Source organism: Equus asinus, chromosome 21 (genome assembly GCF_041296235.1).
Source record: "Equus asinus isolate D_3611 breed Donkey chromosome 21, EquAss-T2T_v2, whole genome shotgun sequence".
NCBI classification, from domain to species: Eukaryota; Metazoa; Chordata; class Mammalia; order Perissodactyla; family Equidae; genus Equus; species Equus asinus.
The window spans coordinates 77,058,524-77,073,532 of NC_091810.1; the positions used below are offsets into that span (position 1 = coordinate 77,058,524).

General features: G+C 50.2%; 1 protein-coding gene across 2 annotated transcripts in view; it reads right to left on the minus strand.

Annotated features, from left to right (window-relative positions):
- GALNT15 (polypeptide N-acetylgalactosaminyltransferase 15) overlaps positions 1–15,009 on the minus strand; it is a 43,780-nt gene that overhangs the window by 11,439 nt on the left and 17,332 nt on the right. The window contains exons 2-6 of one of the 2 annotated variants that reach the window (XM_014842176.3): positions 14,066–14,232; positions 10,759–10,963; positions 5,065–5,232; positions 2,273–2,390; positions 1,136–1,249 (exon numbers count right to left, since the gene is read on the minus strand). In XM_014842176.3, the coding sequence (XP_014697662.2) occupies positions 1,136–1,249; positions 2,273–2,390; positions 5,065–5,232; positions 10,759–10,963; positions 14,066–14,232 (772 nt within the window). Of the gene's footprint in view, positions 1–1,054; positions 1,250–2,272; positions 2,391–5,064; positions 5,233–10,758; positions 10,964–14,065; positions 14,233–15,009 lie in introns of both variants that reach the window. The other variant, XM_014842175.3, reaches the window with a different exon arrangement.

The window sequence follows — 15,009 nt, forward strand, 5'->3', positions numbered from 1 at the left end:
CCTGAGAGGAGAAAACAAGAGAATGCCAGCTCCTCCAGCAGTGAAACCCCGGCCTTGTCCTTTGGGTGCCCAGCATTTCTGTATCTCAAAATCCACCTAAGGGTTTTAGGGGTGGACAGGAAAGGGGATGGAAGGATAGAAATTGTTAGAATAAAATTAACCTTTAGCTATTTAAATTGAAAGTAAATGCCTGATTTCAAATACCTCCGGGGAGGCAGTGAAGCTATTAAATCCTGACATCGAAGTAAGCAATAGGATACTTCCAAAACAAGAATTAACGAGAACGTTCAAAAGAAAAAAAAAGATCTTCTCATTTACCAGTAGGAGGTGCCATTCTCCTTGGGAAGGTCATCAAAAGAACAGAGAGGGACATTTGTGGATCAGAGAAGGTGCCATAGCCAGCAGTGTGGCTGGTGAGGGCTTGTAGAAGCTGTCCCAGGACCTTTGTGGGTCCTGGAAATCTTACCTTGGAGCTCCCAGTCCCAGGGCGGCAAACATTGATGCGAACTCCTGTCTCACGTCAAATGGCATGTTTGTGTCCCTCCATAAGAACTGAGCTGAGTGGGAGCTGACCAGGCAAAAATGCACTTTTGTGGCCATTTAATTAAAGGTTTGAAATTTTTATTTTTCTCTGGCTTGTCTTGGATCCTTTATGTTTATTTCTATACTTACATTTGTTTCATGTCTTAGGTAATTTCACAGTCTTGAGCACTTTGCCCATGAAGAAAGGGCCCTCTGAGACCTGTTTCATCACAACCCCCACCCAATCTCTCCTCTGGCCCCATGATGAAGGATCGCATCCCATGGATGTCAACCCACAGACATCAGGGGGTTCCAGGCCGAGACCAGCTGTGACGTCCCCTGGAGATGCTTGGAGAGACCGAGGACAGCCCCACCAGGTAGGGGAGCCTCTTGAGAGGGGCAACTCAAGGGAAGGGTAAGCCAGAAGCTTCTATTTTCTCCTCCAGGCTGGAGCGAGAGACACTCCCAGGCCCAGCCTCCAGCTGGTGGCCCTGTGGTGGGTCCAGAAGCCCCTGCTGGGCTCTCTGCCTACCTTGCTCAAGGAGAAGGCCTCTGGGCTGTGCCTGTAGAAGGTTTCTTTGAATGAACCTAGCCAGGTCTCAGCAATGCGAACCTTGTTCCGCAGGGTCGCCTCCAGGTCAAGGGGGGCATAGGCATCCTGATTTCGGTAGATGTGCCCCACCCGAGAGCAGGGGAGGATTTCAACGGAGCCACCGCAGAGCCAAGCCTGCCACAAAAGAGAAAGCAAACACCTGTGCGCTCCACTCCCAGAACGTGGGAAGTGAGGGACCCCTCAGGAAATCATGAGCACAAATGGTAAAGATAATTCCAGTCCTCGGGGGGCAGCAAGTTTCCAGATCTGGGAGTTCTGGGCAGGGGAGTGGCGAGGTGGCAAGAAGAGGGACTGTTGTCCTGGGACCGAATTGGCTAGGTAAGTGGTCCACCCCATGCAACTTCCTGAACGTGCCCCCCGCCTTGAAACACAGGCTCAGACTTAGCACTTGTAGAGATGCGGCCACGCGGATGAGCACCCCTATTCCCCAAAGCGGCTTCCTCAGGGAGAAGGGTGTCCATGGTGGTCAGGGAACTTCTAAAAGCTTGTGCAGTTTCCTGCTGTGAAGGCACCAGAGCCATGTGTGCGGAGATGAAACCAAGCTCTCCTTCAACAGAGTCTCTCCTCCTTCAGGAGCATTCCCTGCTCTCCGCCACCCCTCCCGCCTGCTCCCAGATGCCTGGAAGGCATTTGACAGGAAGCCTTGCAGTCCACACTTGGGGATAAAGATGAAAATGAAAACAGGAAACAAGGGTGGTGGTGTCCAATCTGATACCAAGATTTGAAAACTTGTGCAGTGCCTAACAGGAGCTAAGTTGTTAGGACAAATACTTATGAAGTTGTTTGGACCAGACTGGTCATTACACAGAATTGCTTGGTATCTCTTTTGGCCTATGGGTGACGGAGAAGTCACTGGCACCTCTGCGCTAAGGTGTAGATGACTGATACTGTGTCCTTTCCTAGGGGCAGCTTTGATAACTGAGTTCACGAGGGAAGCTGAGGGTAAAATCAAGGTAGGGTACAAGAGAGATGGGAAAGGGGAAGAAACAGGAGATTTGACACTCCACATTTAGTGACTTTATAATTTGCCCACAGCCTTATCCCTGATCGGTGGCATTTCTAATGCTGCCTCCGAGCTGTGACCATACGCACCACTCCAGAGAGCCCCCCTGGGTCCTCCCTTGGTCCAGGACATACCTTGAGAGACAGTTCGAGGTTTTCACCACCCCGCAGTGACATGAGAGGGTCATACGCTCCAGTGTTTTGGAAGTAATGTCTGTCCACGGCCACAACCCCGCCGGGCAGCACAGGGCTCCTGGGCGGAAAGAAGACGGAACAGACCAGTCAGAACTGAAGCACATCAGAGAGGCTCACCAGGTGGGAGCTCCAGTGGCCGAGAGGGTGGATTTGATGCTTTTAACTGCAGGACTGGAGCTAAGCAACCAGGTCAAAAACCCCAGTATTTTATCAAAAGAGACTGTCACTGCCTGGGCCCTTTATACCCCCTCCTCAGGTCCTGCTCCTATAGGGAGGGCCACGGGGCCAGTCCTGAGAGTTCCCTACCCTCTGGCTTGAGTCCCTGTAGAAAGACCTTTGGGAAGAGGCCTTGGTTAAAACAAGATATCCTAAGGCAGGCAGCACCAGGCCTGAACAAAGGGAAACGGTCAGGCTCTGTCCTCCTCTTTCTTCCTGCATCCCGATGTGGGACTTTGGCAGTTACCACATGGAGGGTGTATTCTCGTGCGGGCAGGGCTGCCAACCCCTGGCCAGATGCCACAGCCAGTGAAGGGACATTGTGGTGCACACCGATGCAGGACACCCTGAGCCCAGGGCGGGACACTCCCTCTCACCCACGCTGTCCCCACAGGAGCCTGGGGCTCAAAATCAACTTCAGGGAGACCAGCAAGGGGGACACACCTGGATGATAGATTTAAATATGAGATGACAGGGGCTGGTCCCGTGGCTAAGTGGTTAAGTTCGCGTGCTCTGCTTCAGCAGCCTGGGGTTCACTGGTTTGGATTCTGGGCGCAAACCTACACACCACTCACCAGGCCATGCTGTGGTAGCATCCCACATAGAAGAACTAAAATGATCTATAACTAGGAGACACAACTATGACTGGGGCTTTGTGGGGAGGGTGAAAGAGGAAGATTGGCAACAGATGTTAGCTCAAGGCCAATCTTCCACAGCAAAAAAAAAAAAAAAAGCATAAACATTTTTAAAAATATAAATATGAGATGACTAAGCAATCACTGAATCTGACTAGTTTGCCTGGAAGTTTTCTGCCACTAGGTAGAAAGAGGGGTCAAGAAAGAAATTACCGAAGTCCTTATTACAAAGTAAAGAGAATTATTTTTTGCATATCTAAGATTGTGGCTTATCACACATCTGCTGCCAGAGTTACACTCCCTTGGGCAGACCCTCGGAAGGCCTGTTTGTGCCCAATGCCTCATTCCGTGTCCCTGTACCAGGCTGTCAGAAACGACTTGGATAATTGGTTGGTGGTGGGCAGTATATGATGGAGACTGACTGTGGCAGATGAAGGTCGCTGTCCAAAGGCAGACACGACCAGATCCCTTGTCCCACAGGCTCTTCTTACAGGGTGACATTGACACCGCTCCCACTGAGAGGGGGGTCTACGTCTCCTTCGCAGGAGCCTGGGTGGGCCTGTGACTATGGTGGAGGTGACCCTAGGTGACTCTGAAGCTTGGCAGTAGAAGGGGAAACACACCTCCAGAACACTATGTAAGTGACAGAAGCCAGACACACATGGTCACATATTGGATGATTCCATTTATATGAAATGTCTGAAACGGATGGATGCATAGAGACATACAGTAGATTGGGGGTTGCCGGGGCTGGGGGAGGGGAGAGTGGGAGACAGTGCTTTACGGGAAGGAATTTTACTTTGGAGTAATGGAAGCGTTTTGGAACCAGATACAGGCAGAGGTTGCACAACATTGTGAATGAACTAAATGCTACGGACTCGTTCATTTTTAAACGGTTAACTTTATGTTATGTGAAATTCACCCCGATAAATTATTTTTTTAAAGAGGGAGGGGGACACAGCTTGCTTCACCTGGCTGTCTTGGGATACTTACTCTCAGAACCCAGCGCCACGGTGCAGGGAGCCCCAACTAGCCACGTGCCGTGACCTCATGGAGAGATCAGCACCGTTCCAGCTGATGTCCCTACTGACAGCCAGCATCAACCTTCAGACATGTGAACAGACCTCTAGGGTATTCCAGCCCCCAGCTCTTGAGCCATTTCCTGCCATTCCCGTCTAGTAAAGAACAGCCCTACTGCGGCCCCAGACACCATGGAGCAGAGACGACCAACCCCCCGTGCTCCCTTCCTAGTTCGCGACGCACAGAGTCCGTGAGCTTAACAAACTATTGTAGTTTCATACTACTAAGTCTGGGCGGTTTGTTGCGCAACAGAAGATATCTAGAACATCTACTTAAATAGAATAATTGTCCAAAAATCAAACATGTCCAAAAATCAAACCAAAGAACCCCCCAAATTGGAAATATTTGGAGAGTTATGGTGGCTTAGCATTCACCTGGCCGAATTCTTCCTTTTTACTGAGGAAGTACCTGAGGCGAGGGAAATTCCCATGTTGCCTGGCTAGACAGAGCTGGATCAAGATCCCAGCTCAGGTTCTGTCCCTGTCCCACAGGGCGTCCATGGCGGCCACCTGGAAGAGCTGTGCTGGACTCCATTAATGTAACAACACGACAATAATAACACCTGAAGCTGAGCGCCTGGCACTCTCTAAATGCTTCTCATCCATTAACTCATTCAATCTCCACAACAACCTTCTAAGGCAAGTCCTGTTGTCATCCCCAATTTACTGATGAGGAGACTGAGGCACAGATTAATGAACTTGCTAGGAAACTAAGGGAGGCAGGATTAGATCCCAAGCAGGCTGGCCGCCCAGTCCACCCTGAGGAAGCCAAGGGAAAGCCGGCTGTGCGACGGGGCCTCACCTGATGGGGCTGACGGGGGACTGGAGGGCCTTCCTTTCACGCTCCGGCAAAGGCTCCCAGCGGAAATCCAGCTTCCAGTCCAACACCCCGCGCTGCAGGTCCTTGGAGGGGTAATACTGGAAAGTCTTCCAGTCAATCACGTCTATGACTGGAGACACCACCCGGCTCCTGGAAAGAATGGTGGAATCAGCTAGGGAATACAAACCATTCGCTTGCTAGGGGACAGAAACACACTCTACACACGTGCTGCCCAATATGGCAGTCAGCAGCCACGTGTAGCGATCGGGCACCTAAAATGTGGTCTGTCCAACTTGAGATGTGACGTAAGGGTGAAATACATACTGGATGCAGAAGACTTAGTATGAAAAAAGATGTAAGAACCTCAGTAATTTTTATATTGATTACATGTTACAATGGTAATATTTTGGATATATTGGGCTTACTAAAATGCATTATTAAAATTAATATTAGCACATGGTGTCTACAAGCAAACCCAAGTCCTGAGTCTATGTGTATTTGCTCACTTACTGATGCTGTTGGGATTGTATTTTATCCCCCTTTTTCTGCACGGCCTGGGAAACGACCTCAGAGAAGGTCATGTGGGAAATTGGCACAGGTCAGAAACTTCACCTTTGAACTAAGCAGGTAACCGCTCAGGTGTTCCAGGAGCTGCTCTCCACCTAGCCAATATCTCAATCCCATCTTTTCTGGCCTCTCAAGACTGTTACTTCTAAAATCTGTGCAATGGAATGGATCAGGCCTGAACTCGGGGGTGGCTGGAAGGTATCACTCTAAGACAAGCGTGGTTCCTGGAAGGAGAGATGCCGGCCAGGCTGTGTTTACACTCCTATGGATTTCCATCTCTGTTTCTTTCATCTCAGAGTCAGCCAGGGCTGGCATAAGCCCAGGCCATACAAAGAGGGCCAGGGTGGTCCTGGGATTCAATTATCTGCTTTAATCTGTGGCCTTAAGTGACTGATGTTGGCATGAGGAGTCATGGGGTTTATATTTAGAGCAAGGATCTTGATGGGCTTTTCCTTCCCTTTTCACGTTGTTCCCTCTGGAAGGGAAGGGAAACTTAATCTGTCTGGGTCTCCACTATTTTTGGACACCTTGCATTGACCTAGGAAAACTGAGAAGCAAGATCAAGGAAGAAAGGAGGACACCAGCCCCCTCCCAAGTCTCCACTTACTGCACAATGAACTGAGCAGATGGAATGGGTTTGGCTATTGGCAAAGCATTTTGTGGAATTTCAGAATTAAGAGCCAGGGAAGCCGTGTGGCTGAATTCTGAAGAATCTCGTCAAATTCGTGCCTTCTTAATAATCATAACGGGACGAGAAAGGAAATTGCATTCAAGCATCCACACAATCAATTTGTCCTAGACCTCCGAGCTGTGTCCTTCTTGAGGAGAACTCTAAAATTTATCAACTTTCACTTTTTGCTCTGTCTTGCGGGAAGCTCAGAGTCGTATATAAAGCTCACTTGTGATAACTGTATTACCTCTGATTCCCAATACCATCTTTTCCTTTCTGAAATCTCTTTTTCCTTCTATTTTAACCAGACACATAAGTGATTAATCATGAACCTCTTTGAGTACATTTCGGATAGAGATGAAGAATAAAATCTCAATGAATGAAGTGAAAGAGGTTTTCTGTCTTGGTTTTTATTCCCATGGACCATAGCGGCTGCTTAACCAGGGCTGAACTGGGGAGTAACTGCAGTCTAGTGACTCAAAAAGAGTGATCAAAAAAACCCAAACACTCTTATATTTAGCTTTGGGTTTCATACCTACACATGTGTCTGGTGTTCTTGGAAATCACTTAAAGCAACATAGCCAAGCTGCCCTGTTTGGCTTGAAAGGAGCTACAAGTGTCTGCTTACTCCATCATTCTCTTGTTCGTGAACTAGGTTTTACCTCTCAGGCAGACACAGGGTTGACCCTTTCACAAGTCTTTCTAGCTCCAGGAGGTCAAAGCGTTTGGGTTTCAAAAGACAAACAGAGGCAGTCGAGCTGTCAGCAAAGACAGGTTAACTGAAATATGTGAGGTCAACTAATAAACTGCCATCCAGATATTCAAAAGCTAACTCAGCTTCAATCATTTGACCCCTTGAAGGGCAGAGAGGTGGGAGGTGGTCTCTTCCTCGCCCCGCCTTGCTTCTCCCCAATGAGCAGGCTCAGCTCTGGCTGAGCTCTAGGTGACATTAGGAACTACGCGTCTCTAAGATGGGGGTCCAGACCAATCTTCAAGTGGGAAACAGTGTGGGCAGCCTCTTGAGCCAGGATCCCCCCTAAGACGGCGCTGCCTCTCAGCGCTTCACTAAGGGCTGCCGACTTTCCCTTGGAAATCTTCATTCTTCTCGAGCCATGACTCTCATTCCTTGGCTTGGGGACTAGAGCTGGAAATCAGCACAAGGCAGTTGGCAGCTGGAATGACAGCTACTCTTGATTTTCATCTTTGTTACTTTATGTAGAAGCCAGCCACCAATCACTACCTCCTAGGACTGCCCTAAAAACAATTGCTCTTACAGACACTCTGTCTGGGGCTGCTATGTACAGTTATGTGGATTGTGCACTGCCCAATCCTAAAGAATGCCTCAAATATCACAGACACCGTAAATCTGCATATTTATTTCTAAATCTTCTGGCAGTTAGCATTAAAGTGTCTTGCTCTAACAAAATGAGTGTATTATGACAAATTGTCTGAGGAATGGGAGTAAAGGGTCACGAGGAAGGGACTCCTTTTATTGATTCATACCAAGTTGCCATGTGGCTCTCAGCAGACCCTTTCTGTGGGCAGGGGCAGGGAACCAGGGCTAGTAATCAGGCCCTGAGTGCTCTGACCAGGGTGTTGAGAAAATTATAACTCTCTGAATAGTTGACATGTCTTTTACACTGTTTACTCACCGTCCCACGCCACCTTTTTAATGAAAGCTCTTAAAGACCTTTCTCTGCTTTGGGGGCAATGGGTCCTCTCCTGGTGACACAGTGTCTCTTGCCACAAGCCTCAGAAGCAGCTGGGGCCCCTTTCCTCTCTCAAAGAGCAGCAGCTGTTAGGAGCCCAGCCCAGCGGCTTCTACAGCTTTGCCTGACACAGGGGAGCTGCCGGGGCAGCCGAGAGGAGGGACCTGAGCAGTCACTGGGGAGTAAAACCCCTCGGAAGGGGCCACTCTCCCAGCACAGCTCACATGGCCTCGCCGTGGAACAGAGGAGAGCTCAGACCCGGGAGAGGGAGCTCTTCTTTCAGAGCCTCACTCTTGAAGGACTGCAAGCTGAACCGGGGCCCAGAGAGCGCTGGGGGCACAGGAAGCCGTGAGTGAGGTGTGGGATGACAAAAAGATGGTCAGATCACAGAAGAGGGGGACACGAAGAGGAAGCCAAGCCAGCATGGGTCTAGGACCAGAGGTCGTGTGTGTGTGTGTGTGTGTGCGGGCGCGTGTGTGTGAGAGACAGAGAGAGACAGAGAGAATGAGAGGGAGAGAGGGTGTGGGGAGAAAGCTTACTAAAGAGGGGAGGGGAAGAACCCAGGAAATTAGAATTTCACAGACTCATCCCTCTTAACCACAGAAGGCTTCTCAGGAGCCCCATTTTATTCCTAGCTGAGGACACTGAGGCATTGCCAAGTCCTTCTCAGCCTACAGTGAGAAATCTCCAGATCTGTGAAGGTGGCGCCAATGTGAGAAGCAGACACGAGGGACTCGATCTAATCAAGGTTTTAACACATGTCACAACCAGGGTGGGGGTGGGGATGACTAAATGTCTCTCCCTGCTCAGCTTCTCCAATTCGTAAAAAATTCGTATACAATAAAAAGAGCAGTGGACCCGGCGTCAGAACACCCGACTCAGCTACAAAATCTCTGCGTGGTCTTTCACACCATTTTACTTCTCTGAGTCCCAATCCTCTCTTCTGTGAAAGGGAAGCAAAAATCTGCCTGCGGTATCTCACAGGGGGGTCATTGAAGACACTGTATGAAAAAAGTCTGCTAGGGTCACACGTACTTAAGGCTTAATATTATTAATTACTGAATCCCTAAATGTCTGCATAAAAGAAGCATAGAGAAGAGCCCAGCTGTGAAGTGGCTGTGTGACCCTGGGGGGGTCTCCTTGCCCTTCCTGGAACTCAGGTTTTTTCAATAGTGAAATCATGAGATAGGACTAGATGATCCTAAAGGTCTCTCTGAGAGCCATCCATCTGTGATACAGAGGATGGGAATTTGACAGGGAACAGGCAGGACCAATTTTACGTCCTGCTCTGGTGATACACAGTCATTGTGATTTTGAGAACAGAATCCAAGATGGCAGCCTTGTAAGGTTTGTGCATTTGCTTGTCCTACTTCTGGTGCTGAATTCACACACGTCTCCTTTTCTCATGAGATGTGAACCATGAGTGGGCTGTAATCTGTGTCTTGGAATTGGGCAAAATTAATCCTTCTTGATTTCACTTGAGCTCTGATCGTTCTTCTTTATTACAAAGGAATCACAGGACTAGTAATGATTTACCTTGTGTTGCTTGAAATCTCCACCATCTGGTGGAATGCTAACTCCTCTACTCCCTGGTCCAGAAATCTTTTCTTTCTTTCTTTTTTTTTTTAGTGAGGAAGATTGGCTCTGAGCTAACATCTGTTGCCAATCTTCCTCTATTTTGTATGTGGGTCCTCTCCAAAGCATGGCTTGACAAGTGGTGTAGGTCCACGCCCCAGATCTGAACACACCAACCCCAGCTGCCAAAGTGGAGCGTGGCAGACCCAAACACTACACCACGGAGTCAGCCCCTCAAAATGTTTTTCTTATAGGTGGTCATCCACAACTTCAGACGAGACAGTCAACGTCTACCACAGGAAGGAGCGCAAGAACAGAAGTCACAGGCTTGGTCCCAGCACCAGCCCTATCTGGCTGGACACCATCAAAACCATCATTTATTGAGCTCCCACTGTGGGACAGGCCTCCACGAGCCCCAGGGGAATGCCTGAGGGGGTCCAAGGCGGGCTGGCCATCAGGCTTTGGTTTTCCTGAGTGGGATAGTCAGATTGAAGGAAACAGTTGACAAGACATGTTAGGAACTGTTTGAGTGGATCAAGGAAGTAGGGGACAGAGTGACAGCAAGACAGGAAAGGGAGAAAGGAGAACTGGTCAAAGAAAGATTTTAAATGCTTGACTATGGGGTGTGCGATGCAACCCTCTCCAGCTTCACATTCCCCAGGGCTGGCTTGGTTAGAAAGTTAGAGACCCCTCGTATAAACCGGAAAACCAAAGAATGCTAGCTCTCGAAGGAACTTTAGCAATCAGAGGCTGAGGCTTTCTTTATACGGGGGAGTAACCTATGGCCTAACAAAGTTTAGAGATTTTCCCCAGGTTATGCTACAATCTTGATTAAAATTGCTGATTTTTCATCAAAGGTAGTGACAACCATGATAAGGTGTTACCCTTCCCAGGGGTATTTGCAACTTAATAGAAGCTGTTCTCCAGGCCTCAGTTCCTGTATCTGTGAAACAAGGTAGGTGGGTTGGAAGACCCTAACTCTCTATACTTCTTAAAAGACTCAAACATCTGAAAAGCCAAAAGGAAGAGATCACTCTCTAATGATGGAGACTCAGGCACTCTTGCGATGGTGGGCAGATGTTCCGTGAGTGGCTGAGGGAGTAGACTATTTCTGCCACTCCCACCTCTTGTCTGCAGACCCCGGGGCTGAGTTACCTGTCACCAGCTATTCTGCTGAGGAGGGGCTCCAGCCAGCCCGGGTGGCACTCGCAGTGGGAATCCATGAAGACCAGCACGTCCCCGGTGGCCCTGGTGGCTCCCAGCATCCGGGCCCTGATGGCGCCCAGCCTCTTCTTGCTCCTCAGCAGCTTCACCCCTTCCAGCCTGGCCACGTATTCGCTGAGAGCGGACTTGAGTTGTCCTGGAATCAACAGGGTTGTGGTCAGTGGGGTCACAGATGCCACAGTCAGTGAGACTGTGAAGGCCATCTCTAGGATCATTGTCGGCAATTCTCTCTTGGGAGCTGTGTGAGCACAAGGGTCCGGAGAATCACATACATTGTTACAGTGTCTTTGTTGCTAAGATGGAAGTTGCTTCATTAATTTGGGTCAGGGTTCTCTCTATCAAAAACCAGGAGGGATGGTGTCATAAAACCAGGACAGGAGAAGATGTGCTGACCTTTCCTAAATGCAGCCGCGAGGCCCTGTTGGCGCCCTACACAGGTGCCCTGGGCCCCTTTACGGCTTCGGTTTGGTTTGGCTCGCCCCAGCTGCTGTGGGTTAGCTGCTGACTCGTTACATCCTTCCCTGGAGATGTGCCCTTGGTACTGGAACTGCCTCTCTTGAAAGTACCAGGGAGTCGTGCAGGACGCCATCCCTGGCCCCACGTGCCCAGAGTCCATGACCCACCTGCAGGGGTACAAAAGCTGGCCCCCTTGCCTCAGGGCAGGACACACCCTGAGGGGCAGTTTACAACGTGCAGAGCTCCCAACGAGATCAAGCCGTGGCTGGACTTCATCTGAAACCGCATCGAGGCTCAACCGCCTCCTCTGCCTCTTCTGCTTCGCCCACTCCTCTACAGGGTTCCCCTGAGAGTACAGCCCCCCAAAATCACATGCACGTGAATCCCCATCTCAGGCTCCAACTCTAGGGAACTCAACCTGAGACTGTGGTCAAGGGAGTCAAAGACAGAAGGGCTCGTCAAATTCAGCAACTGGTAGATCAGTGGTGCCGGCCAAAGATGTCTCATGGCAGTGGGGGTGCTGAGTGGGCAATGCAGTGGATTAGAGAGAAACTGCAAGGGGAAAACTGAGACCAGGCATCTAGACACTCTTTGAGGAACAGTGGTTCTACAGGGCAAGGGAGAGAAAGAGCCTTAAGGAGAAGGCAGTAAAGAACAAGAGAAGCTTCTCAAGTGTTGTGTTTAAGGTAACTGTGTGTGTGGTGTGTGTGTGTGTGTGTGTGTGTGTGTGCGCATAAGCACACACACCTGCAAGAACAAGCCAGTGGAGATGGAAGGAATAATGTGTTGGCAGAGAAGCAGTGTCCTCGTGAAGTCTTGGAAATGGGGAGGTCCCAGCCACTGGAGTAAGATTCAAGGCAGGGAACTTCCCTCGTACATTTCTGCTGTTCCAACCCCAAGCACAGGGCTGGCCCACAGTAGGCACTCGATACATGTGTGTTGAAGAGAACTGAGCCAGAGAGCGAGATACCCCCATTCTCCAGCCTGGAGGCGGTCTTGGCTGGGCTACACCTAGCCTGGCTGCAGTGGTAGCTGGGTCTCCAGAAAGGCAGGGAAGGCTCTGGCAGCCTCACCCAAAGGCCCACAGACTCCCTGGGAAGCTGCCCTCTTAGTGGCATGTGGCTCCCCAGGGAGATTCCTCTTCAGGGGAAACTGTCCTGAGCGGTGGATATAAGGATTCCCAATCGCTGGGTTGTTGCATTTCTCAGTGGTAAAATGTTGTACTGGTCTATTACTTCGGAATTATTTTTCTGATAAGCTTGGAGCTCCAAGTCCATTCTCTAGAGAAGGGCCTCTGTTAGTGAAGCTGTTCAAATTTCTGAACTTGAATGTCTGAGAACCAGCCCATCAGTGATGCCACCGCGTGGAGCATTGCTAGTCATTTTCCCCAACATTGATTCTCCCCTTCCACCTTACTAACAGACACTTGATTTTGTTCAGGCAGCTAAAAGCACTCACCTGCCAAGACTCCCTTCCTGCTAATGGTAGGCTTTTGATCCAATTCTGGTAGAAATATAATGGATGAGAAGATTCTGGAAAAACTACTGATTCACTGATTTTTTCTAAAAAGACACACTTGGCTAGCCTCTGCCTATCTGCTTTCCATCCTTTTCCTTCCTGGAATGTGGATGTGATGTCCAGAGGTAGAGCAGCCTAGTTGTGATTATGAGGCCAAAAGCCACCCTCCAAGTATGGCTAAAGGGAACGCAGAAAGAGCTGAGGACATGGGAGGCAGCCCACATCCCTGGCACCCAGCTCCTCTGCTTCTACACACACAAGGAGAAGGGAAGTCTCCTGAGGGACACTGACAGCACAGTCCATCAGCTGATGGGGGAGGGGCCATAAGTGTGCTCTTGGGAGGACTCTGCCCCAGCCGAGGGCTTGGGGAGTCTCTGGCCAACCCAGCCCAGCCCAGGACCTGCTTATTCATCCTGCCTAATATGCAGCCAGACGGGTCTCAGTAACCCCACACACCCTTGGGGCCTCCTGCTAGTCTGACTCAGTGCCAGGGCCAGGTGGGGCAAATTCCTGACATGAGGCCCTCAGGAAGAACTGACAGAGGCACCTGGCCTCTATCCCATCCTCTCTCATTCGCCTTAGAAAAGGGTTTTGCAGACCTGAGTGAACACTCAGCTCCCCTCCATGCAGTCTGATCTTCCCACAAGGCCAGGGGGGCCTCTGCAGGCCATTTAGTTAAGCCAGAAACACAGACCCCTGGCCCCAGCCAAAGACTAGAGCAGTGGCTCTCAAAGTGTGGTCCACAGACCAGGAGCATCAGCATCACCTGGGAGCTTGTTATAAATGCAGATTCCTGGGCCCACTCCCAGATCCAGAAACTCTGGGGGTGGGCCCAGCAGTCAGCGTTTTCACAAGCCTGCCAGGTGAGTCTGATGCACATTCAAATGATTTAATGACTAATATGTGACATGTGCTCCACCCAGTGTCTAGGAGGCAGGAAGCACTCAGAATGGCCACCCCCTTGTCTTGAGCGTCTTGGGGAGAAGCTTATCGGACTGTGGAGGTTGGGGCCTGGGGGAAACCCCATGGGGTCCGGCCGGGACTTTCGCTGTGCCAGCTGCTCTGCCTTCTCTGTCCTCTGCCCCCACTTCCTCACTGGTTGCCCCCGGGGGCTCTTCACAAATAAGTTACCTGCACCTGAATTCCCATCGGAGGTCTGGTTCTGGGAACCTTGTCTAAACAGGTTCCAAACCCCAGTGTTTGCCTGGGACCCCCCACAGGGCCCAGGCCCACCCAAGGGAGGCTGGAAGAAGCCCACAGCCACCTTGCTGGCTGAAGTCGTCCACCAGGATGACCTCCTTCAGGAAGGCCCTGGGGGCTGTGTCGAGAATGCTGTGCACGGTTCTCAGGAGCGTGGACCAGGCCTCATCATGGAAGCAGAGGATGACGCTGGCTGTGGGCAGGCTGTCCCCAGGATGCTGCTGCAGACACCTGCAGGGAAGAGAACCAGGGAGCCCTGAGGAAGAGAAGGCCGCAGGAAGCATCCCGCCCTCTCTCACTCACTCCCCAGACCCGGGCTGCGGCTGCTCCTCCCAACTCAACAGCTCTCACTGTGTTTTCTGACAATTTCCAGACAGAGAGCCCAGGACACCCAACAGGAGTGCTGTCTGCTACCTCCCAGTCCTCAGAGCCTAAGAGCTCTTGACAGTGTTTCATCCACACCTCTAGTAGCAGTTGAGAGGTGTCACCCCCATTCTGAGCAGGTGACTGTCCTAATCTGTAAAATGGGGATGAATGGCAATACTACCCATCTCATAGGGCTGTGTGAGCCTTACATAGGCTGGTAAGAGTCCTATGAACACTAATTGTCACCTGCTTAAGGGCAGGGATGCTATTTTCTTTATTTTTCGTATTCCTACAACTTAGCACAGCATGTGGCACCTAATAAATGTTTATTATTATTATTATTATTATTATATTATTATTGAATAAGGGGCAAGGATTGAACACTTGGGAATGCCAAGAACCTGCCAGATGCCATGCTAGGCCCTTTGCATACATTACTGCGTGTTCACCCCATAAAACTCTGTGGGTGGGCCATCTTACCCTCATTTTACAGGTGAGGAAACTCAGCCTCAGAAAGGAAGCAAGGCACATCCAAGGCCACGTTACCAGTAAGTGGCAGAGCTGGGTATCACACCTTCAGAGCTATCACACCTTTTCCACTCTGCTGGCTCCTGGATGAACGGACAGAGTGTGTGGCATTAC